This window comes from Choloepus didactylus, chromosome 4 (genome assembly GCF_015220235.1).
Source record: "Choloepus didactylus isolate mChoDid1 chromosome 4, mChoDid1.pri, whole genome shotgun sequence".
Classification (NCBI taxonomy): Eukaryota; Metazoa; Chordata; class Mammalia; order Pilosa; family Megalonychidae; genus Choloepus; species Choloepus didactylus.
In genome coordinates, this window is record NC_051310.1 from 51,803,418 (window position 1) to 51,827,823 (window position 24,406).

Genomic DNA, 24,406 nt, shown 5'->3' on the forward strand with positions numbered 1-24,406 from the left:
CCCTGGTGAGCTTCACAGCATGTGGAGCAGAGCTGGAAAATCTTCCTTGCTGAAGGGTGGTTTGGGTGCTGGAGTCCTGCTCCTGGGGATCCAAATTCAGAAAAGGTTGTACCTCTTACTGTCAATCTGTGGTTGGCAGATGCTGATTTAAAGGCTTGATGCTTCTAGATATTGCTGGTGCAGCTGGCCGGTTGACTGTGTCAAATGCTGCCACAGGTCTCTCAAGTGAATCCTGGATATCAGAGTGTCCCTTCAGGAGGCTCCCACTCTGCAATCAGAGCTTGGCAGCACTCATCCCACCATTCAATAAAGAAAGTTATGTCTTGATGACTTAGATCCTTCCACTGCTTTTTACTATCAAGTTTAAACTGCAAATAATTCTTTGACTCTAGTACTTCCAGGTCAATGGGTTCAATGGGCTCACTGCGATCCTGGCATTTTCCTTGGTCCTGGGGACATAAAGGAGTCTCAGTATCTAAGAACTCCCTTTCTGGAGGCAGTACTGTTGGCAGCTGATTCACTGGTGTCAGAGGTGGGTGAGGGTTCTCCAACCCCTGCACAGTCTGGGTGGGCTGGACCACCAAGATAGTTGGTGCCTGGTTTGCATGACCCGCAAAGGGATCCCAAGGAACAAAGGATGTGTAGAGTATAAGACAAGAATTTTGGTTGATAATGAAAGAATTAGAGGGAGGAATATCATGGGACCTGCTTGGGACAGTAGAAGGGTCATTTTGGTGCTGCTGAACAGTCAGCTCTTTCCTCACATCTGGGGCATCTGCCAAGGAATTCACAGGTGCCCCTTTGCTCCGCTTCTGGTGCCGAGCTCTTCGGTTCTGAAACCATATCTGAATTCTTGATTCTGGAATGCCTGTTTCTTTAGCCAGTTCTTCCCTAGTAGCAATACCAGGGAACTGGTTCTTCTCAAAGGCTTGAACTAGGACACTGCTTTGAGATCTTGTCAGGTATAACCGGTTTTTTCTGTGTCCTGCCCCTAAATATTCTTGAGTCTTTAGCAAAGGCTGATCCTGAACCTGGGTTTGCTCTCCTACGGACCTTCTAGACTTCAGTCGCTGGGCCTTTAATTGTCTCGTTCTGTGGTTTTGAAACCAAACCTGAATTCTAGGCTCTGAAATACCAGTATCTTTGGCTAGCTGTTCCCTGGTAGCTATACCAGGGTAAGGGTTCCACTTAAAGCATGCTTCGAGGAGATCCTTTTGACTCCGGTTCAAAACAATCCTCCGTCGCCGGGCTTCTCTTTGTAGCGCATCTCGTCCTTGGCACGTCTCCAGTTCTCCAGGTCTCCAGTTCTGAGGCTCGAGAGGTGGGAGAGCGACAGGACCGGAGCCGCGGGACCCCAGGGCCTTCGCGATGGCTGGGGATGTGCTGGCGGAGGATCCGGGATGACTCGAAGGCCCGGCCTGAGCCGCGACTCCCGCTGCGTGCCGGCCGCCAGACCGCCGCCGCTCTGGCTTTGACTGCTGTGCTCCGGGGTTCGGTGCGGAGCGGCAGCAGCGATGACCCGCGCAGCGCCAGGGCCCGCCCGGAGTGCCGTAATTGTATTCTTAATTGATCTTTTGACTATAACTGAAAATAGTTTACCAAAAATGTGCAAGCTCTAATACTAGAAACAAGTATCTCATCTTAAAAGATTGCTTTTGACTTACAAAAGGCAGTTTTCAAATGAATATTATATATATATTTTTCATTTTTGTTTCCTCTGTGGAAATAATCCTTTTTAAAAAGTAAGTCTAATTATCTTCAACAGTTGTTTTTGATAGTTTCTCTTCTAAATATTGAAATGACTGAAAAATTCATATTTTAAGTACAACTTTACACATTTTCTTAAAGTTTATTGAAAAAATATCTGGAAATAACACATTACAATAGTTCTGTGATACTAGGAAATCTTCACTGTTACCTAAATCTCTATTACAGTTTGGTTTAAGCTCTTGATACTGTCAATATTAGTCAGTTAATTCTTAATCTTTAAAGAATGAAACATTTAAAAATGACACAAAGGCTGACAATTATATGGCTGACATTTTCATAGTTACTCTTTTTGAGAGTTAACAATTGCTTAACCAATTTTGAATAACAATGTGAATATTAATATCTGTTTGGGCGTTGGTTTTAACAAATCAATCCACTTACGGAGATTTTAGCATCTTATTCTGTAAATTTACTCACACCATCATTCAAAACATCATCTGACAATATAGTAATGCCTCTATTAACAATGCATGAAAATAATAGAACCTACAACTAACTAAAAAAATTATTTCAGCATCATACCAGGGATCTTGCCTATAAGCAACTTCCAGGTTATATCCTGTTAAGTACACATTCCACCCAATTTTCTTCATCTATATTCCTCTAAAATTATAAATCATGCACAACTATGACACTGGGGCTTTATAAATCATTGAAAATAACTTTTATATGTTTAACTTATTCTACTTACTACAGTAGGGAAGTATAGCAATATATTTAAGAAAGATTTCCCCAAATACATAAAACAGGTCTTCTGATTGACATACAGCTAATTAAAAAAGTCAAACATTAAATTAAATCATTTTGAAACACCCTATTGTGTGAATAGCAGGTGTTATTAGTTTAGTTTTCAAGCTTTTGAGATTGTATTCTTCCACTGAATCTAAATTAGCCCTTTTGTTTTTCCTAGGAGGGCAGGAGGTTTGACAAACATACTGTACTGATTGATATAGACTATAGTGTTAAATGTTATAATTCTATGACAACTATCTGTTGTATTTTTACTTGCATGTATGTATATATATTGTGTTTATGTGTATTCACAGATGTTGTATAATATGTTGTGGTTTAAAAACTCCAATGACAGCAGCTTAAAGACTATTTTGTTACTAATAATGTCTTAATACCTAAAAAAAGAATGGAGTTCCTCACAAGGTAAATTAACCAGGGAAATATGCCAATTTTGACTTCATTTCCATCTCACTGAATGACTGCATTCATTCTCTTTAGATTTAGAGTGCTTCATTCTACTCTTCCTCAACACCCTTTATAGAATTCCAGCTTGCTTTTCACCTATCTTTTAACAGTTTAACATAGATGGCTGGATCAAATCCATTGTTCCAATTGTATGTAGCTTAAAAAGCTCTGCAGTATTTTACTCTTGCCATTGTATCTGGCTTCCCCGAGTGCTCTGCTCACTGCATTTTACTCGTACTCTCTCTGTTTTCTAAATCCATTTATGCCTCTTCTTTCTGAAGACACTTGTTTGTCTGGGAGCTCAAATTGACTTCTCCCCATTCTATTTCCTTAACTAAAAATGCACCATTAAGGTTGATTGAACTCTTTTAAAGCACTTCATAAAAATGAAAGGCCACAAGAAAGTAGGCTACCAGTGTTTGTAAATACCTGTTTTCAGCCAAATTGATAGGAAGGAATAAAAAATAATTGGAAATTTAAAAATGTTATTGATATTTTTTAACAGATTAGTCTTTTTTGGTTGTTCTTTGAGAGACACACTTGTAAAGTATGATGGGGGTGCACTGAATTATAACAAAAGATAGAACAAACAGTAGAGAAAAACACTAAAATAATTCAAAACAATTTCTAGATAAAAAATGAACTGTTTTACAACAAGCAAGATGAATGACATGGGAAGCCCATAATTAAACTTCACAACTTTTAAATCACACAGCCTCAATATTTTGTCCTATATAATAGTCATTGTTATTTTTAGGGTCTATAAAAATAGTAAGATCATGGCTTAGCTTTTTTCCTATTGTGTAATGTTTAAAAATGGAACTGTGCTGGTATTAGATATTTTTAAATATTTGGAAGGAAATTAGAATTATAAAAGTAAAGATCATATAAAATGTAGAATACTATTTGTGAAAAACTTCATATCCTTTTTTATTTTAATGGTTGATAAAATAATTAATTTTAAAACTCTCTAAAATATATTATCTGAATGGATTTTATTCAGAAGATATGGAAATACACTTACTTTTAATGAAAAATATAAGGAAAATCTGGGTAAACTTTAAAATAATAATTTCAGAATCACAGGTATTTTCTATGGAAAATGCCAGTGTTGAATTGTGTTTTTAGAGTTAAATTATTTTCTGCTATCTTCTTGACTTACCTACTAAAAGAGTATATAGTTAAGACTTAACTAAAATACAAATGATATATAATTTTATTTTAGGTAATAAATACTTTCAAGCCTACTTCTAAGTTCTTGTGAATATGTTATTCTAATTTTAGCTTACAGATTTTTATGTTTTTGTTATAAAATCTTTTTATTTTAATAGGAAAAAATCATAGTAAAACAATAAAAATGTATAGATTGAGTCTGAGAAATGTGTTTTGAGTAATTTAAAAACAATTATATACACAATTGAAAGAAAAGGAAAAATAAAGCAATAGTAGAATATTTTAATTCATATTTTTGTGTCATAAAACTTGTAGACACAGTATTATTAATGAAATAACTGTGAACTCCTTGCTGATCTAGTTCTAAAAGGCAAATGTGAACAAGTTTTCTTTAAAACTCAGAACAAGTTTGTCTTTAAAAATATTTTCAACAATGGAGGAAGAGTATAGAAAAATAAACAAGAAAAGTAAGCTCTTGGAGGTCATTAGGAAGCTCTAAGTTTTATAGCGAAGGAATGAGAAAAACCAGTTTTTATCCTACAAATAAGCCCTTATTTGATTAGATTCATTGAATAACTGTGCCAGTTTGAATATATTATGTCCCCCAAAATGCCATTATCTTTGATGTAATCTTGTGTGGGCAGATGTATCAGTGTTGATTAGATTGTAATTCTTTGAGTGTTTCCATGGAGATGCGACCTGCCCAACTGTGGGTGATGACTCTGATTGGATAATTTCCATGGCGGTGTGGCCCCACCCATTCAGCATGGGCCTTCATGAGTTTACTGGGGCACTGTATAAGCTCAGACAGAAGCAGCAAACTTGCTACAGCCAAGAGGGACACTTTGAAGAATGCACAGAAGCTGAGAGAGTAGCTGCAGATGAGAGACACTTTGAAGATGGCCGTTGAAAGCAGACTCTTGCTCAGCAGAAGCTAAGAGAGGACAAATGCCCCAAGAGCAACTGAGAGTGACATTTTGAAGAAGAGCTGCAGCCTAGAGGGGAACATCCTAGGAGAAAGCCATTTAGAAACCAGAATTTGGAGCAGATGCCAGCCACGTTCCTTCCCAGCTAAAGAGGTTTTCCGGATGCCTTTGGCCATCTGCCAGCAAAGGTACAATTCTTGATATGTTACCTTGGACACTTTATGGCCTTAAGACTGTAACTGTGTAACCAAATTAACCCCCCTTTTATAAAAGCGAATCCACTTCTGTTTTGCAAAAAGGCAGCGTTAGCAAACTAGAACAATAACCAACGGAACTCGGCCATAAGTGCTTGCTCATACTCATATAGAACTACATATAATTTACCTTTTTTATGTAAGTAAGATTTAATTGAAGCTAAGGGCCTGTAGCATAACTAAGAGTGAGATCTAATGTTTTAAAACAAACACTTCTCATAATGCATGATAGCTTTTGAATAAATAGTGAAATGGCAAGTTACTTAAATACAAGAATTATTTTAACACTAGTAATAAGTACCTGCAAACACACACACAATGCATACTAAATATTCTAGGCAAAAATAGTTTTATAACCATAGTTAATTTTATGACAAGAGTTAAAAAATCCTGGACAGTAAAAATTGAAGTGAATAATAAAGTTCTTGTTGAATGATTACTTAATTATAGTTAGACTTCATATCATTATCTTGCCCTCATAAATATTGAGTTCAGCATTTTATTCTCCCAGTCTATAGTTTAGGTGATTAGTTCAATCAATCTAGTTTTCCAGGTTGTTTGTGGAATTGTCTTTAATTTAAAACAAGACATAATGACAACTGCTGGAAGTAAAGAATTAATTTTACTATAAAAATTGTACATTTTCCCTTAGCCAAAGACACTGGAAGAGAATGAATAGAGTTCACAGTTGTTACATAAAACAGCTGCTTCAATAGTGTATTTGTAGGCTTATTGCTACAGCAATAATTAATTGTCGATTCACTTGTAGTAGTCAAGAAAGCAATGAATTTGGAGTTGGAAAATCTAGGATTAGGTGTGAGATCTACTCTTTCCCTTTTTTAGCCACAGCTTCCTTAATTATAAATAGAGACAGTATATGTCATGTATACTTCATAGAATTATAGGATAAATAATTTAAAAACTAGGGCAGTGGTTTGTAAATTAAAAACACTACTAATACCTACACATCGGCCTGTTGTGTTGCAATCAATTGTGAAGTGTGTTACAAATAATTTGTAACTAAAACATAAAATTTCACATGTGAATGATTTACTTAAAAAAAATTTAAGTAGATCGGATCCAAAGTCATTCCTATAAAAATATCAATCACTCCTATTCAAATACATTTTCATTTGGTTTGCTGCATAGGAAAGGGATTTAATAGCTATTGCCCTAGAAACTGCACACAATCAATGCCTTAACCTGTCTAGATCTTCCCAGGGAAGTGTCTTATATATGTCAGTGTCATCTGCCATCATGGCAGAAAAAAGTCAGAACTTCTGTGCCAAATCATGTTAAGAATCCTCCTCACTTTTTTTATATGATGTTTATTGTATATTTATATTAAAATGTTTTGAAGGTTAGATTTGTGTCTGTTTTCTGTACAGTACCTAATAATGCCTAAATACTGGTTTATTATTCTTCACATCACTATCAAATTCTGAATAAGAAATTACATTATTTTACTTTCAAGAAGAAATTCAGATATAATTAAAATTTAATTAAAGACTATAATAAAATTATAAAATATCTCAAAATTCAACAATTTGTATATAAAATCAAAGTATAAATCTCAAATATATTAAAAATTCTTGGGATAAAATGACTAAAAGAAAACATGCGAAAGTTAAGTGGATGCTGGATAATGAGGTATGTTTTCTTTGTGTCATACTTTTCTATTCTTGAAAATTTTTCTCCAATTAAAATTTATTGCATTAATTTTTCCCATCTAATTTATTATTTCAAAAGACACCTTTTACTATTAAAATAACACATATTCAGTATATCATTTGTGCTTAATTATAAAAGGAAAAAAAGCAGATGATGCTAACTTAGTAACAAATATTGAAGGGTACTCTATCACAGCACTGAAGTGAAATCAAGTGTAAAAACTGAAGGGCAACAAAGACATCTTCTGGACATGTTAAGAACTGCATAGCTGTTTTTTGAACAAAGGATCTTATTCCCACCTAGTTATGATAGTTTAAAAACCACACATTAAGTACCAAAAAATCAATCTGTAATTCGGCTTGAAATTTTAAATATTACATGATTAAATTACAAACATACAGCATTTAAAGAAGAAAAAATACAATTCTGTTGCATACATATTGGAATTACACAGTTCCCAAAATATCTTCAAAACAATTTCCAAAGAGATTATAAAGTACAAATATTTTAGTGAAAATAATTTATTTTCATGTAAGGAACATATAAATAGTATGAAACCTACATGCACTGCTGAACCAATACTTGAAAATTTTAAATAGTGCGTGTCATGAAACGTGGAGCCCTTTTAAATCAAAATATGCTCATCAATTTATAGAACTGTATTTAACAAATAACCAAGGAAATTCAAAACCATATTTTATTGATTTGCGATATGTCCTAGTACTATGCAATATACAGTTTAGTAAAATCATTTCAAGTGAAATATATTAAAGGTCAAAACTTTAAATGTGTCCACCCATTTTGAATATGTTTTTTTCAGCCTAAAACTACTTGTAAAATTATGTCACTGTGGACACAATTAACTATTTGTATATGAAATCAGTCTCTTTCTTTTTCTTAGAGCATGAATAACTTATTTCATCCACAGTTAGCCCAATTCAGAAGCTACTCCTGATGCCACAATTTGCATCTCTAAACAATTTTAAGGGCTCACCTGGTTTGAGGGTCCTAAAAATCTAATTTGTAGTTCAACTGGCAAAAATCATCTTGCTTTAGCAATAGTTGTGTTTGGTAAGAGGTGTATGGTTTAGTTTTATGTAACCCCAGATGACTAGATATTCTACAAATAAAATTACGCTTAATTTCTAAGATTCCATCCACTTCAAATCTCCATATGTCAAGCCATAATGAGATTTTACAACTAAATGTTCCAATACCAAACTAAGTATTTGATTCTCTGGACTTCGTTTTATGTCACTTTTATCTTTTCAAATTGTTGTGTGATATATTAGTTCATGATTTCTCTGATACAGAAATTCAAAAGATTAATTAGGATTACCATAAAGACAGTTTAAGAGAGACAAGGTTACATAAAATTCACCAAAGTTGATAGAGATTATCTTCACATGGAGCTGAAATGTTTCAATAATGTAAGTAACATGATTATCTTACTCATTTTTTTTTTTCACCCACCACTGTCTGCTAGTTTTTGCACAACTACTAAACAGAAGATTTCTTGGTGTATGTTCATTTGATGTTAGGCAGTTACATTCGATTTGATCTGGGAAAGTTGTTGCCAGACATTCTGTAAGAAATAAAATGTTTATGAGTCAAAGTATGGTGACTTAATTTCCTAATGAATCATCAATTTAAGGTAATTCTGAAATAAATAATTTATGCATTTTATACATGTACTACTTCAAAAAGATAATAAAAAAGAGGAAATGGTCTTACTTTTGGCTATCTAAATTTGGGTTATCCTGAGGACTCAGTGGGGTAGGATTGACTATAGATTACAGCCAGGGAGTCAGTATGGCAAGAGGCAAGCCTAAACTAGATCTGCTGCTGGGGCAGGTCAGGAATTGGGGCCAGTCAGATAAGCTGGACCCTGGCGACAAAGACACTGGGGGCAGGTAATACCTGGAACTCTACACAGGCAGGTGTTGAGAACTAGCAAGTTCTTGGGCAATCAGCTGGCCCCTAGGGCTGGGGTTCAAGATGGGAGGGGTAAAGGCAAGGGAAGATATGAGGAAGGGTTTGAAGAATTTACAAAATTCTTGGCCCTCACAATTTCAGAAAGTTTAACTTATTTGCTATTCAAAATATAAGTGAATCACTCTACATATGCAATGAGTAGAGTGAGTTGAGAGAGAATTAAAAGTAGTTTCCATGTAATCATCTGAATGTTCTTCTCACAAAAGAAATCAGTGCGATGATTCTATCTCGATAGCCATTTTTAAGCCTTTTCGAATTATTATGTAAACATACTGGGCTTTGGGACAGGTTTGGTGAAAGTAGTACAAGGAATCTTATGCAACTCAGCAGCTTTTCTCTGCTTCCAGAGTAAATACATAATACTACATAACATGATTTCCTACTTTATAAAGACTAGAAAATGTAGGTTGTGTTTCCGAAGAATGATAAGAAATGATATTAAAGCACAGATGGCTTTACCTCTCCTCATCTTGACTGCCCTGGTACACATGAGCAGTTTGAGATGTGATATTTGGTTGTGATAAAAGAGATGGAGAGATATTTATCCCTCTGAGTTGCCGAAAAGCTATTTCTGCATGGATGCTCCGAGGATTATTTGTCAGAATCCCTGCATTCTTGTTTTTTTTGTCTGAAATTAGAAATTTAGATAATTAAGATTATGAAACAATGAGAAGCATTAAGTAACATAAATGTTTGATTGTTCTTTGGCTAAATGTAGGCTATACATTTTTTGTGATATGAATTAAAATTTTTAAATAAAAATATAGAATGGGAATATTCTTAGCACTTAATGCTGCTTAAATTTTCTGAGCCAGAGAATCAGTTTGATCCTTTCTAGATAATTTGTGAAAATATAAATATCTAGAGGTGCAGGCTACAAAAAATGGACAGATAAAGTGATCATACTTTTCACAATAAAAACTGGGGGACTACACTCATAAAATATGAAAAAAATTACAGGAGTTTTCTAGAAAATCCTACAAATACAGCTAACAAAATAAATCTTGAAGAAGGGTACCTGAGAGGGAAGTTGTGGAGATGAATCCAGGGTTGAACGAATACAAAAGAGAGGGGAGTGGAGGGGAGGGAGAAACAGGAAGGAGAAAGGATGTTGATGACACACTCAGAGATCACTTCCTGCTGTTAAAGAGGCCAATAACAATTTTGCAAGTCCAATTTTGCTGACAGTTATACCTACTGAACAAAAGCATAAAAATCCTCACTACGATGAAAACCTTGAAATCATAAAAATGTGGAAGTAAGAAAAATAAGTTAAACTAAAATGCCTTAGAGTAAATTATGCTGAGTTTCTTTTAACTGGGTTTCCTTTAAAAACTTTAGCCACATAGAGCCATCTATCATTCTCAGTAGGCTCTTAGATCATTTATAAATATTCATGATGTTCAAGTTTATTGTTTAACAGTGGTCTGAGGACAAAGTAAAAAGTTAAAGTGAATGGAAGAGATGAGCCCTCAGAGAAGGAGTAGCAGTGTAGGAGCCACCCCAAATTTTGCCAAACTAATAGTCTGTGAAGTTCTGAAATTAGGGAAAAGCCTTGGATAAGCCATTTCCATGCCCTGTCCTTTTAATATACCCATCCCTCCCCTTTAAAGCTCCACTCCTTGAAACTTTTCCCTAGTATGACTTCATGAATATTTACTTGTGGTTTAAAGGACATCTAACAAAAGATATCTTTTTGTAAGCTATCCCTCAGACCCCAATAGTCTGTTGTTAACTATTTTTTAACCTCTGAGTTCTACTTCTGGCAGGACATACTAATAAACTGGTTTTAGCAGTGGTTTGTTATGAAATACACAAAATGAAATCAAAGCTTTGTAAAAAAAAGTCAGAAAATAATTGTGCTAGTATCACAAAGTTCAACTTGTGAGTAAATGTTGCAATGTATTAGAGGTTGAGCACAACCAAAAAATACTAGGTTTCTTTGAAATCAGAATGGCTACATAAAACTTCAACCAACATGGGATTATAGGAAATGTTAATTAAAAATATGCCATTTTAATTAATAATGTTAGAAATTAAAGTGAGATTTTTGTCTCAGATAAAATGTTTCTTTTTCATTCACTCTGACAGCCATTGTCAAAATACCTTCAACTTCAGGATTTAAAGCGAAGTCAGATCCCAAGAAATGGCTAAATCCACCAGGCAGAATTACATTTGTTATCTTTATGGGAGGAGCTTTCACATGGCCAAATGATCCACTATCCACAGGAGAGTTGGTAACAGTAATAAACTACAAAATAAAACAGTTAAAAAAACCTCACCTCAATAGACATGGTCCTTACCAGCAGCCCCAGTTGACACTTAACATTTTTTAAATCAGGAGTTATATGCTTACCTAAATTAAGAGTTGGTACTAGGCAAAAACATTTAGGCCCTTAACCTCCTTGAGAACCTTCTGTTCTGTCATTTCAGACTTCATTGAACTATTACTAGAATCTAGTGCTTGATAGCACTTCCTCCTTTCCAAAGAGTCTTAACAAAGGTAAGTATAGACTTAAGAAAATGAGAATTAAGACTTTTTCCCCTTTTGTAATGCTTCTTCTCTTTTTGAATAGGAATTCCTTGAAGTTAAGAGTTATATCTTGCACATCTTCGTATTCCTCACATTACTTCCATGCCCTGAATTTAATTAGCTGTTCAAAAATAAACAAGCAAAAAAACTGGAGTCTAAGAAAAGCATCTTATTACAAGCAATTTTAACTAGTGTACCAACTCACCAAATAATATTTACATGTTAAGCTAGTAGAGGAATTAAGGGATTTTTTAAAGAATTTCAAGAATCAGCAAATGGAGCAGGGAAGTATTTTAGGCAGAACACTACTGGTTTCCCTAGAAATTTATGCCTGTTCTGCCTTCATTAAGATTGATCTTGCTTATATTTTAAAAAATATAAATTCTGATTATATGATATAACTCATTCTGAGAGGTAGCCCATTTGTGTAAAACTACTGATTTCCCTCATATTTCAGTAAGTGTTACCAAGAATGCAGTTCTGTAGTGGGCACTGAGGTAACAGGCATTTTATCAAAGCTAGCCAGTCCCAAATTCCCTACTAATTTTTTTATGGGAGTGTCTTCCCATCATGAAACTAGAATGCAGTCAAATTTTCTTCCGGAACCAAAGCATCAAAATGCTTTTAGATTTCATGTATTCCTTCTTAATCTGTTGTTAAAAAGGAAACAACAGCAGCAATTGAAACAAGGTAAAACACATTAGACTGAATGGATAAACTTGAAAAGTTTTTCTGTTCTTTTGTCTCCTGAACAGCTAAAATAAATAATGGCTTGAACATTATCAACATGGTGATGTAAGACATCTGTGGAAAAGTCTCCCCTCAGAATCAACAAATAAAAGGACAAATGCTATGTAAAAAGAACTCTGTTGGACAATAGAGACTGGAGAAGGACTCCACAAATGCTGAATTGAAGAAAAGGAAAAACAATCTTCAAAATATTTTTCCTGAACCTGCCAGTCTGGATCCTTCCCCCTCACTTGGTCCTGTGCAGCTCAGGAGTTGCACAGAGGCAGCATGGCCCGGGTCCCTCCAGCCAAGGATGCAGACTGCAGAGCCACTAACAGCAGCAAGTTAGAACCCCACACATATCCAGGCACAAAGACCCTAATCTGCAGAGACCCTGGGTGGAACACAAGCTGCTGAGGAGTGCCACATACAAAAGGGCCCTAAGGGAAACAAACAAAAAAACAAAGAGACTGCAGCAGAACTGTTGGCAAGAGCTGCAAACACTCTATCCAGAATCTGTTCCCTGGACCACTAAACATAAAATGGACTTTTCTTGATTGACCTAACTTTCTGGATTGAACCCATCTGGGGTCCCCAGGGCTAGATACCCTAATAGAAACTGGAGGCAGAAATGCATCACAGAAAAAAAAAAAGCTGCTGTAAGACAGGACAGTTTCCAGAACTGAAAAGTGCAAGGCAAAGGAGGCACTAAGTGAGGGAGAGAATTTAAACAAATCATAGGCGCTGGGGAAAAAACTCTGCACAAAAACAAATAGAACAGATCAAGATTTCCAGAGAAGGAACAGAGAACGGAAACTTTCTCTTGGAGGTGAAACAATTGCACAAAAAATGCAATCTTAAAAACTGTACTGCCTATCCAGGACAAGAAACAGATGAAGAAAAGCTGAGAAAATCTAAACAGTTAAACATGAGCTACTCTAAGGGTCCAGAATAAGTTGGACCAATCATCAAAAAAGAGCATTAATGAAAAGCCAATCAACCATAAAACACAAAAGAGGGAGAAACCGGCATTTGGAGTTAACACATCAAAATAATCAAATGCCCAGACATCAACAAATAATTACAAGCAATGCTAAGAAACAGGAAGATATAGCTCAGTCAAGGGAACAAATTAAAACTTCAGAGGAGACATGAACTTGAAACACTTAATGAAATAATTTCAAACAAATCTCCTGAATCAATTCAAGGAGATGAAAGAAAATATGGATATAGAACTAAAGCACATTAGGAAGACAATGTGTGAGCATAAAGAAGTTGAAAGTTTAAAAAGAAACATAACAAATTTATTCAGATAAAAGGCACAATAATGGAGATTAAAAATACTCTAGAAGCATACCACAGGAGATTAGAACAGGTAGAAGAACGAACTAGTGAAATAGAAGAGAGAACAACTGAAATCATATAATCAGAAGAACAGGTAGAGAATAGAAAAAATTGAGCAGGATCTCAGGGAGTTGAGTAACAGTATGAAGCATCCAAACATACACATCATGGGTGTCCCAGATGGAGAAAGGAAAAGAGGCAGGAAGAATACTTGAGCAAATAATGGCCAAATATTTATGAAAGACATAAATATACTTGTCCAAGAAGTACAACATACTCCAAAGAGGTTAAACCCTAATAGACCTACTCCAAGATACATGCTAATCAGAATATCAAATGCCAAAGATAAAGAGAGAAATCTTAAATCAGCAAGAGAAAAGTAATTCATCACATACAAGGGATCCTCAATAAGACTAAGTGCAGATTTATCATCAGAAATCATGGAGGTGAAAAGGCAGGTATGATATATCTGGCAAAAACTGTCCTTCAAAATGAAGGAGAATTTACAATATTCACAAATAAAGAGAAACTGAGACAGTTGGTCAACAAAAGACCTGCCATGCAAGAAGTACTAAAGGGAGTTCTGCAAGTTGAAAGGAAAAGATAGGAGAGGATAGCTTGGAGCAGTGTGAAAAAATGAAGATCTCCAGTAAAGGTAACTAAAAGGGTAAATGCAAATCCCAATAATACTGTATCCTCTATATACAACTCTACTCTTTAATTCCTGTAAGAGTCAGAATACAATTAAATACAAGAAAAAGGCATATTTCCTGATAATAGATGCACAATACATAAAGAGGCAATGTGGGAAAAAATACAAAGAAGGGAAACAGAGGGATATGGGAGCAGAAAATATGCATGCTATCAAGACTAAGTTGGTATCTTTCCAAATTCACTGCTTTTAGATGTAGGTTGTGGAACCCCAGGGGAACCACAGAGAAAGGATTTTTTAAATATATAGAAACAGAAATGAGAAAGGGATCAGTCAGATACATCACAAAAAAGCAACCACACAGAAAAGGAGGTTACAGTAAAGGAAAAGAAAGACAGAAAAAGGTATGATATATAAAAACCAAAGGACAAAATGGCTGAAGGACTGACTTTACAGAAATAACACTGAATTTTAATGGATTACACTCCCCAAACAAAAGATACATATGGCATAAATGGATAAAAAAGCACAATCTGATTATATGTTCTTTACAAGAGGTTTACTTTAGACTCAAAGACACAAAACAGTTGAAAGTGAAAGGTTAGAAAAAGACATTCCATGCAAATAGTAACCAAAATAGAGACGGGGTAGCTATATTAATATTGGAAAAACTAAATTTTAAGTCAAAAGTTGTTACAAGAGACAAAGGAGGACACTATATAGTAATAAAAGGGTCAATCCAATGAGAATAAATAGCAATCATAAATATTCAGGCACCTAACCATGGTGCACCAAAATACACGAGGCAAACACTGGAAAAACCAAAGGGAGAAATAGACACCTCAACAAAAATAGTTGGAGACTTCAATACACCACTCTTATCAATAGACAGAACATCTAGACAGAAAATCAATAAGGAAACAGAGAACTTGATTAAAGTGACAAATGAGCTAGACCTAAAAGACACACCAATCATTCCAAGAAGAATTCATACCAATCCTGCTCAAACTCTTCTGAAAACTGAAGGGGAGGGAACAATGTTTAGCTCATTCTATGAGGTCAGCATCACCCTAATAGCAAAGCAAGATGGGATACTACAAGAGAAGATAGTTACAGACCAATTTCTTTTATGAATATAGATGCAAAAATCCTCAACAAAGTACCTGCAAATAGAATCCAATAGCACATGAAAAGAATAATACACCACGATCATGTGGGTTTTATCCCAGGTATGCAAGGGTGGTTCAACATAAGAAAATCTATTACTGTAATACATCATATTAACAAAATGAAAGGAATAAAAATCCCATGATGACCTCAACTGATGCAGAAAAGGCATGTGACAAATCCTAGCATCCTTTCTTGTTAAAAACACCTAGAAAAGTAGGAAAAGGTAGTGTGGGGACCCAGGGCCCAGGTTCTCCCTCCCAAATGGAGTATGAAGCCCCAAAGCACATAGCAGCCTGCATGACCAGGACAGAAATTGAAGGTCATCATACCTCCTAAGGGCAGAAAGTATGTACAGATGGTATTGTAAACAAAGCATTGAAACTCCCCTCCCTTCATCACTGTTGAAAACCAATCTCCAGACCCCTGTGTCACAACACTCTGCTAAAACTCTGTTCTTATACCCTATGGAGTGTCTTTGTCCTAAGCCCTTATAAGTTGTCCCTTTGCACCGCCACCATTGTGGAGCGCTAATTCTATTTTCCTTGGGTGGCTGCCTCTGGAAAGAATTCTCTCTTGTTTGTAAGTCTTAATAAACCCATGTCTCACTCTGTGCCTGGGGTGTTCCTTGGTCTTAGGGCTGCGCTGACCCAAACCCTCCAAGAGCTGGGTTGTAATAGATGGAAAATTCCTCAACATGATTAAGAGCATAAATGAAAAACCTACGGTTAGCAACATACTCAGTGGTGAAAGACTGAAGACTTTCTCTCTAACATCTGGACCAAGGGAAGAATGCCCACTGTCACCACTGTTAATCAGCATTGTACTGGAAGTTCTAGCCAAAGAAGTTAGGCAATAAAAAGAAATAAAAGGCATCAAATTGGAAAGGAGGAAGTGAAACTTATGCTATTTGCAGATGATGAACCTATATATAGAAAGTCCTGAAAATTCTACAACAAAGCTACTAGAGCTAATAAATGCATTCAGCAAAGTGATGGGATATAGGATCAGCATACAAAAATTGCTAGTGTTTCTATATACCAGTAAAGAGCAATCTGAGGAGGAAATCAAGAAAAAATTCCATTTTAAATAGCAACTAAAAGACTCAAATATTTAGGAATAAATTTAACCAAGGATGTAAAGGACTTATACACAGAAAACTAGAAAACATTGCTAAAAGAAATCAAAGACCTAAATAAATGGAAGAACATTCTGTGTTCATGGCTTAGAAGACTAAATATCATTAAGACATCAATTCTACCCCAAATTATTTACAGATTCAATGCAATCCCAATCAAAATTCCAATAGCCTACTTTACAGAAATGGAAAAGTCAATTATCAAATTTATTTAGAAAGTTAAGGGACCCAGAATAGCCAAAACTATCTTGAAAAAGTAAAACAAAGTAGGAGGATTTGCACTCCTGACTTTAACGTTTATTACAAAGCTACAGGGGTCAAAACAGCATCATTCTGGAACAGGATAGACATAGACCGATGGAATAGAATTGAGAGTTCTGAAATAGTTCCTTACATCTACGGCCAATTGGTTTTGATAAGGCTTCCAAATCCACTTAATTGGGAAAGAATAGTCTCTTCAACAAATGATTCTGGGAGAACTGGATATCCATATGCAAAAGAATGAAAGAGGAATCTATGTCATACCATATATACAAATTAAATAAAAATGGATCAAAGACCTAAATAGAAGTATCAGGACTATATAACTCCTAGAAGAAAATGTAGGGAAGCATCTTCAGGATCTTGTATTAGGCAATGGTTTCTTAAACTTTACATTCAAAGCACAAGCAACAAAAGAAAAAAATAGATAAATAGAACCTCCTTAAAATTAAAAACTTTTGTGCATCAAAGTACTTTATCATGAAAGTGAAGACAGCCTACTCAATGGGAGAAAATATTTGGAAACCACATATCCAATAAGGGTTTAATATCCAGAATATATAAAGAAATCCTACAACTCCATAATAAAAAGAAAGACAACTCAATTAAAAATGGGCATAAGACTTGAATAGTTATTTCTCCAAAGAGGATATACAAATGACTAAAAAGTACATGAAAAGATGCTCAACACATCAGCTATCAGGGAAATGCAAATCAAAGTCACAATAAGGTATCATTTAATATCCACTAGAATGGCTACCATGACAAAAACAGAAAATTAGAAGTGTTGCAGAGGATGTGGAAAAATGGGAACAGTCATTCATTGCTGGTGGAAATGTAAAATGGTGCAGCCAGTGTGGAAGACAGTTGGCGGTTCCTCAGAAAACTAACTAAAGAGTTACCATATGATCTGGCAATCTTGCTACTGGGTATATATATATATCCAGAAGAACTCAAAGCAGGGGACTCAGATATTTGCAAACTGATGTTCATAGTGGCATTATTCACAATTGCCCAAAGATGGAAGCAATCCAAGTGTCCATCAATCAATGAATGGATAAACAAAATATGGTATAAACACACAACGGAATATTATTCGGCATTAAAAAGGAATGAAATTCTGGTTCATGTGACAACATGGATAAGCTTTGGAGACATTAGGTTGAGCGAAATAAGCCAGACACAAAAGGGCAAATATTGTATGATCTCACTGATATGAAATAATAATAAGCAAACTCATAGAATTAGAATCTAGAATTTAGATTAGCATTGGCTGTATTGGGCATAGGGAATGAGGAGTTAATGTTTAATTTCTACAGAATTTCTAATTGGGTTGACCGTAAAGTTTGGAAATGAATGGTAGTGATGGTAACACAAGATGGTTAGTGAAAGCAACAGCACTGAATTATATATGTAAATGTGGTTAAAAGGGGAAACTTTAGGAATGTATATATTATTAGAATAAAAATTAAAAGATAAAACATAGGACTCCACAATACAATGAACCCTACTGTAAAATGATGGATTACAGTTAGAAAACTATAAAAAAAAGTTCTTTCATGAATTGTAACAACTATACCACAGTAATGCAAATTGTTAATAATAGGGTGGTATGTTGGAAAGAAACACACCCTAATATAAACTAAGGACTATAGTTAATAGTACTATTATAATATTGTTTCATTAATTGTAATAAAGTTACCACAATAATGCAAAGTGTTAATAGGGGGTGGAGTATATGGGACCATTGCATTGTTTACATTATTTTTCTGTAAATGTGCAACTTCTCTAATTAAAAAAAATTAAATAAGAAATCATGGCTCAATTTTGTTCTAGCCATGAAAACAAAAATTATTGAATATTAAAGTAGATTTATCTAACCTAAAGACTTCTAATACCCCCTTTACTAACTATATATAGATGAATCACAAAATAATTTTTAAATAAGATGATTACATATAGAATAACTAAGTGGAAACAGTTAAGTTTTCATATGACACTGATTCAAGTGGCAAGAATATGCATCTAGAATCACCCAAAACAACATATTAGGCTGACAGGAAATTCTAAATTCACTATATAAAGAATGGAAAGAGTAGTCACTGAGAAATTGCTTTAGTAAAATACTCATCGCCGGAAATTTTAATTTATATACTTCTTCCGTTAATTAAACTAATTTTTAAAATATTGTATATGGAAATTGGGATCTTTCAAGTTGCTCTAAGTGATTATGTATTTCAAATTAGCTAATTTTACCTTAAAATAGAATTTATAAATTTTTAATGTGACAATAATTTTTTAGGACTCTCACTGGAGTCCTCATATATGTGGTATAGGCAGAATAATGCCCACCCCCCCAATGATGTTCACATCCTAATTCCTCAAATCTGTAAATACATTACCTTACATGGCAAGACTTTGTCAATGTTGTTCTGTTAAGGATTTTGAGACGGGGAGATTATCCTAGACTATCTGGGTGAGTCTAATGTAATCAGAAGGGTCCTGATACAAGCAAGGCAGGAGGGTCAAGGTGAGAGGAGGTGATGTGATGCTGCAGGACAGGTTGAAGCAATGACATTGCTGGAAGGGGGCCCATGAAACAAGTAAGGGATATGGCCAGCCTCTGGAAACTAGAAAAAGCAAGGAATGGTTTGGATTCTCCCCAAAACCCTCAAGAAGGAATACGACTCTGCCAATATATTTGATTTTATCCCCATAAGACCCATTTTCAGATTTCTAACCTTCAGACCTCTAAGATAACTTTGTGTTGTTTTAAGCCACTAAAATTTGTGGTAATTTGTTACTGCAGCAATAGGAAACTAATACGTTGTATACCCTGTGCCAGTTTGGATGTATTATGTCCCTCAAATGCCATGTTCTTTGATGCAATCTTGTGGGGGCAGACGTATTTGTGCTGATTAGGTTGGAATTCTTTGATTGAGTGTTTCCATGGAGATGTGACTCAATCAACTGTGGGCTAGATTTTTGTTTAGATTATTTCCATGGTGGTGTACCCCACCCATTCAGGGTGGGTCTTAATTGAATCATTAGAGTCCTATAAAAGTGTTCACACACAGAAGGAGCTGCTGCAGCCAAGAGAAACAATTTGAAGTATGCACTGGAGCTGACAATGGAGCTGGAACACAACCTGGGATCAGCAGACACCAGCCACATGCCTTCTCAGCTAACAGAGGTCTTCTGGATGCCACTGGCCTTCCTTCAGTGAAGGTATACTTGTGTCAATGCCTTCATTTGGACATTTTCATGGCCTTCAGACTGTAACTTTGTAACCAAATAAACCCCCTTTATAAAAGCCAATCCATTTCTGGTGTTTTGAATTATGGCAGCATTAGCAAACTGGAAAACAGGCTTTTTAGAAAATGACTTGCTCCAAGGAAAAAAAAAAAGAGAACGGGAAAGGAGGCTTCAAGTCATTGAACTAAATTTAATTTGATCATTTGCTCTCTTTTAAAAGACTGGAGCCTATGAAACTAATTTGAGTTAGTTATATTATACAGATTAATGATTAAGATTTTTTCTACAAAGTACAGTTTTTAGAAAAATCTTTTACATATAACCCACAAATGAATCAATTTCTTTTGCCTAAACTAAATAACCTTTACACCTATAGTTGGGTGGGTCACACTTTGTACCTCACCCTTTGGGATCTGTTGGGACTTTAGTTATAGGTATTGAAGGAAAGACTGGTGGGGGGGGGGGTGTCATGAAAAGAATTAGAAGTATCCCTCAAGCCATTTACCTCAGGACATTCCATTGCAGTTTCATCTCATGAAACAGGATTAACCTCTCCAGACAGAGGAGTGAGGGCTGCTTCCTCAGGGGAGGTGATTAAAGGTTTAGCAGAAACTGAAGGATTAATCTCTTTAGGTGAAGGTTGGATGGCAGGCTCCTTAGGGCAGACTGGATGTTGAGAAGCTGTTTCCTCAAAGCAGGCTGGAGGTTGGGTAGCTGTCTCCTCAGGGCAGACTGGAGGTGGGGGGGGGGGAGGGGGGTGCTGTTTCCTCAGGGCAGACCATAACAGGTATATCTAACAAAGACTCAGCAGAATCCAGGGTTCCAATGTCCTCACTGCCATTATTATCAATCCATATGTCCCCATCCCAAGTTTCAGGATCCCATTCTTTTCCAATCAATGCCTTTACTTCAAAGGCAGGCACTATGCAAGGTTGAGATTTTAGTTTACGTTGTAAATCTGCCACTTGCACAATGAGACTCTGGGTCTGGTTTTCAGAAATCTCAAGTCTGTGGCCACAGGAAATAAGATTTTCTTTCAGGGCACACATAGAATCCTTTACATTTGTCATATGGCGCTTAAGTTTCAAATTTGAAGTCTTTAGCTTGTCCCCTTCTCTTATGACTTTATCCAGCGTATCTAAGAGCAACCAGCCAACATCGTTATACCTCTTAACTCTGCAAAACTCTGTTAAGGTGTCAAAAACACTGTTACCCAGAGCCTTGCTTCATACAAGAGTAAGATTTGGAGAATCAAATGGTTATATTTTGCATATTTCCCCTGCCAACTCACGCCACGGACTGTCAGTGCCATCTTGATTACTGGAAATGGAGTTATTAGTGCCTTTGAATCTAATCAGAGTAGAAAACCAACTGTAAAAGACCATGTTAAGATTCTGTTTCTCAAGAACCACTTCTGGTACCAAGCTGTATTAGTTAGGGTTCTCTAGAGAAACAGAATCAACAAGAGATATCTTAATAAAAGATTTTATAAAAGTGTCTCACGCAACTGTGGGGATGCACAAATCCAAATTCTGTAGGGCAGGCAGCAAACTGGCAACTCCGATGAAGGTGTTCGATGAACTCCTCAGGAAATGCTTCACTGGCTAGCTGAAGAAGTGAAGGTCCTCTCTCTTTCTTCCTTAAAAGTCTTCAACTGATTAGATTACATCCAGCTGACTGAATTCCTTGTGGAAGACATGCCTTTCTTTGATGTAATCAGTCACAGGTGCAGTCAATTGACTGATGATTTAATAAATGAGCCTTCTGGTTTATTAACCAGCCACAAATGTCCCTGCAGTAATGGTTAGGACAGTGCTTGCTTGACCAGACACCTGGACACCATCACCTGGCCAAGCTGACACATAAACATAACCATCACACCTGTACTTTACCAGTCAAGCCCTCAGTCTTGAGGCTTGCTCAGGTAAAATTTATGGCTGTAAAGGGGACGCTAAGCCCACCTATACTTAAGCCTAGGAGTCACCTCCAGAGAACCTCATTTGTTGCTCAAATGTGGAATTTCTCTAAGCCTAACTCTGCAAATAAATCCATTATCCTCTCCCTGACATGGGACAGGACCCTGCCAGATAAATGAGTCTTCCTGGTGACATGTGACATAGATTCTGGGAATGAGCCTGACCCTGGCATAGAGGGATTGTGAATGCCTTTTTGACCAAAAGAAGGAAAAGAAAGGCAACAAAATAAGGTTTCAGTGGCTGCGAGAATTCAAGTAGAGTCAAAAGGCTGTCCTGGAGGTTACTCCTAGGCAAGCTTCACCTAGATATGCCAAATGACCACAGTATGATAAGCCCAAGTCAACAGTAGTCCCCCAAACCTTAAAGAATACCTGGATCCCTATCTGAGATTCTATAAAAAGTTTCACTCACTAAGTTTATTCTTCAGAATCTTAATTCCTTCAGAGAACTCCTATACCAGCTAAGCCCCCAAACCCAGAGGCAACAGCCTCTTCAAGAACATCAATCAGATATGTCCCCTTTTTCCATAATGTCAACACCCCTTTTCAACATGAACAAGTTAGGGTGATCACTGCCTAGACATCCCTGAAGATCAGGAAAGTGATTAAACTAGAGGAAGGGGTAGCAACAGACAGAGTGGAATTTAACAATGGATTATGAATAACGAATCTCTATACAATTTTCTTTTTCTTGGTTGCTAGGTTATTAGAACAGCTAGAAGGAAAGAATTGAAATGGTGGAAATGTAACTCATAGCATCCTTTGAAATTTGTTCTATAGCTACTTGTTAAGTTGTAATTTGAAAGCTATCACTTTTTTGTATATATGTCATATTTCACAATAAGGAAACAACTGAAACTATGGTACTGTAACTCATAACAACTTTGGAAATTTCCTATATAATTACTTGCTAAATTGTAGTTTGAAAGATATCACCCTTCTGTATATATGTTATATTTCACAATAAGGAAATAACTAAAATTGTGGAACTGCAACCTGTAACATTCTTTAAAATTTGCTCCATAACTACTCATTGAATTGTCCATTGAAAGTTATCACTTTTCTGTATATATGTTATATTTAACAATAAGGAAATAACAAACTGTGGAACTGTAAACCATAACATTCTTTGAAATTTGCTCTCTACTTGTTAAATTGCACTTTGAAAGTTAACACTTTTATGTATATGTTATATTCCGCACACACACGCACACAAAAGAAATGAAGAGAGGAACATGTCTCCCTTATTCGATGAACTACACAGATGAGAGAATTGAGGTCAGAATTCTTCCCTTCTCTTCCTAACTGCCTAAACTGAAACAGTTTTTTATTTTTAGTTTCTATTTATAAAAGTGATACATTATTTTTTACCTTCTAACATCATCTGATACACTGAGGAAGACACACACAGATATTAGTTTGCCTTATGTCAAAGTAGATAATCAGAAAGGAGCTTCCTTGACTTTTGTGTGCGTTTATGTGTGCTCTCTTCAGATCATGCTGCCTTTGATAGAAATCACTAAACAGATACTAACATAATCTATAAAAACACCATAGCTCAGGTATAGGCACTTAAGTAAAAAGTCAGAAGATATAATGTTCATTTACTAATTTATATATTTCATGAGGAAAAGTGAAAATAATATAATATTTACCGAATTCTTCTTTGCTTGTAGTTCAGAGAAGTGAAATTCAGCTTTTGCCCTATCATCTGAATTCACAGGGATTCCATCTAACATCTGTAAATTAGGCAGCCGAAATATAAGCACATGTCGATGTAGCATTTTTCTACAAATCTGAAAAAAGTTAAAAAAAAAACCAATTTGTTCTTTAACAAAACTTTCTTTTCCAAAGATTAACCATGAAAAGGAATAGCAAAGAGGACAGATAACAGCTTTAATAGGATTAGATGCTAAAAATATGAGCTCTTTGTTTGAAAGGCTTCTCAATTCCCTGTCAGGCTAAATGAGGATAAGAACTTTTTTTTAACCAAGGCTATCATTTGGAGGTTTAGCCTCTTTTTAAAGTATATAGTATTGTTCATTAACTACAGGCAATGCCCAAAATGTGACTAGGTTTATATTTCAGACGTGTGCTTATACATAATTAGTTTGAAACTTATATGATATTTTCCACAGGCACTATCCATTCAAATTCAGTACAAATCTGTTGAACTATATGATCCATCACTTAATGGTACCACTCTACCCTAAAAAAAATTCTTTGCATATGAGCCTAAGGTGTGCAGAACAGTTAGCATAGTAGGCTTTAGAAGGACCTGCTTGCAAGGTTGGCTTTTAACTAGTGTCTTGGTGCTATATTTGGGGAGTGTTCCCTCCATTCCTTAACTGATAAGGGTGGTCTGT

General features: G+C 35.7%; 2 protein-coding genes across 2 annotated transcripts in view; both read right to left on the bottom strand.

Annotated features, from left to right (window-relative positions):
• Positions 1-224: 224 nt before the first annotated feature.
• Positions 225-3,227, bottom strand: LOC119532625 (double homeobox protein B-like). Its single transcript, XM_037835039.1, has 2 exons — positions 3,200-3,227; positions 225-1,561 (listed from the first exon to the last, which is right to left on the bottom strand). The coding sequence occupies exons 1-2, from the start codon at positions 3,225-3,227 to the stop codon at positions 240-242; spliced, it is 1,350 nt and encodes a 449-aa protein (XP_037690967.1). The 3' UTR covers positions 225-239.
• A 3,749-nt stretch (positions 3,228-6,976) lies between these two features.
• Positions 6,977-24,406, bottom strand: part of LRRC9 (leucine rich repeat containing 9) — a 150,237-nt gene continuing 132,807 nt past the window's right edge. The window contains exons 30-33 of the mRNA XM_037832601.1: positions 23,696-23,836; positions 11,093-11,237; positions 9,446-9,614; positions 6,977-8,576 (exon numbers count right to left, since the gene is read on the bottom strand). Of these exons, the coding sequence (XP_037688529.1) occupies positions 8,537-8,576; positions 9,446-9,614; positions 11,093-11,237; positions 23,696-23,836 (495 nt within the window). The 3' untranslated portion in view covers positions 6,977-8,536. The remainder of the gene's footprint in view (positions 8,577-9,445; positions 9,615-11,092; positions 11,238-23,695; positions 23,837-24,406) is intronic.

Coding starts and splice junctions, on each gene's coding strand:
- LOC119532625 (XM_037835039.1), bottom strand. CDS start 3,227: ATGGATTTAGAAAACAGAGAGAGTACGA. Junction 1,562..3,199: donor AGAAAACAGAGAGAGTACGA/GTAAAATGCAGT, acceptor AGATCAATTAAG/AATACAATTACGGCACTCCG.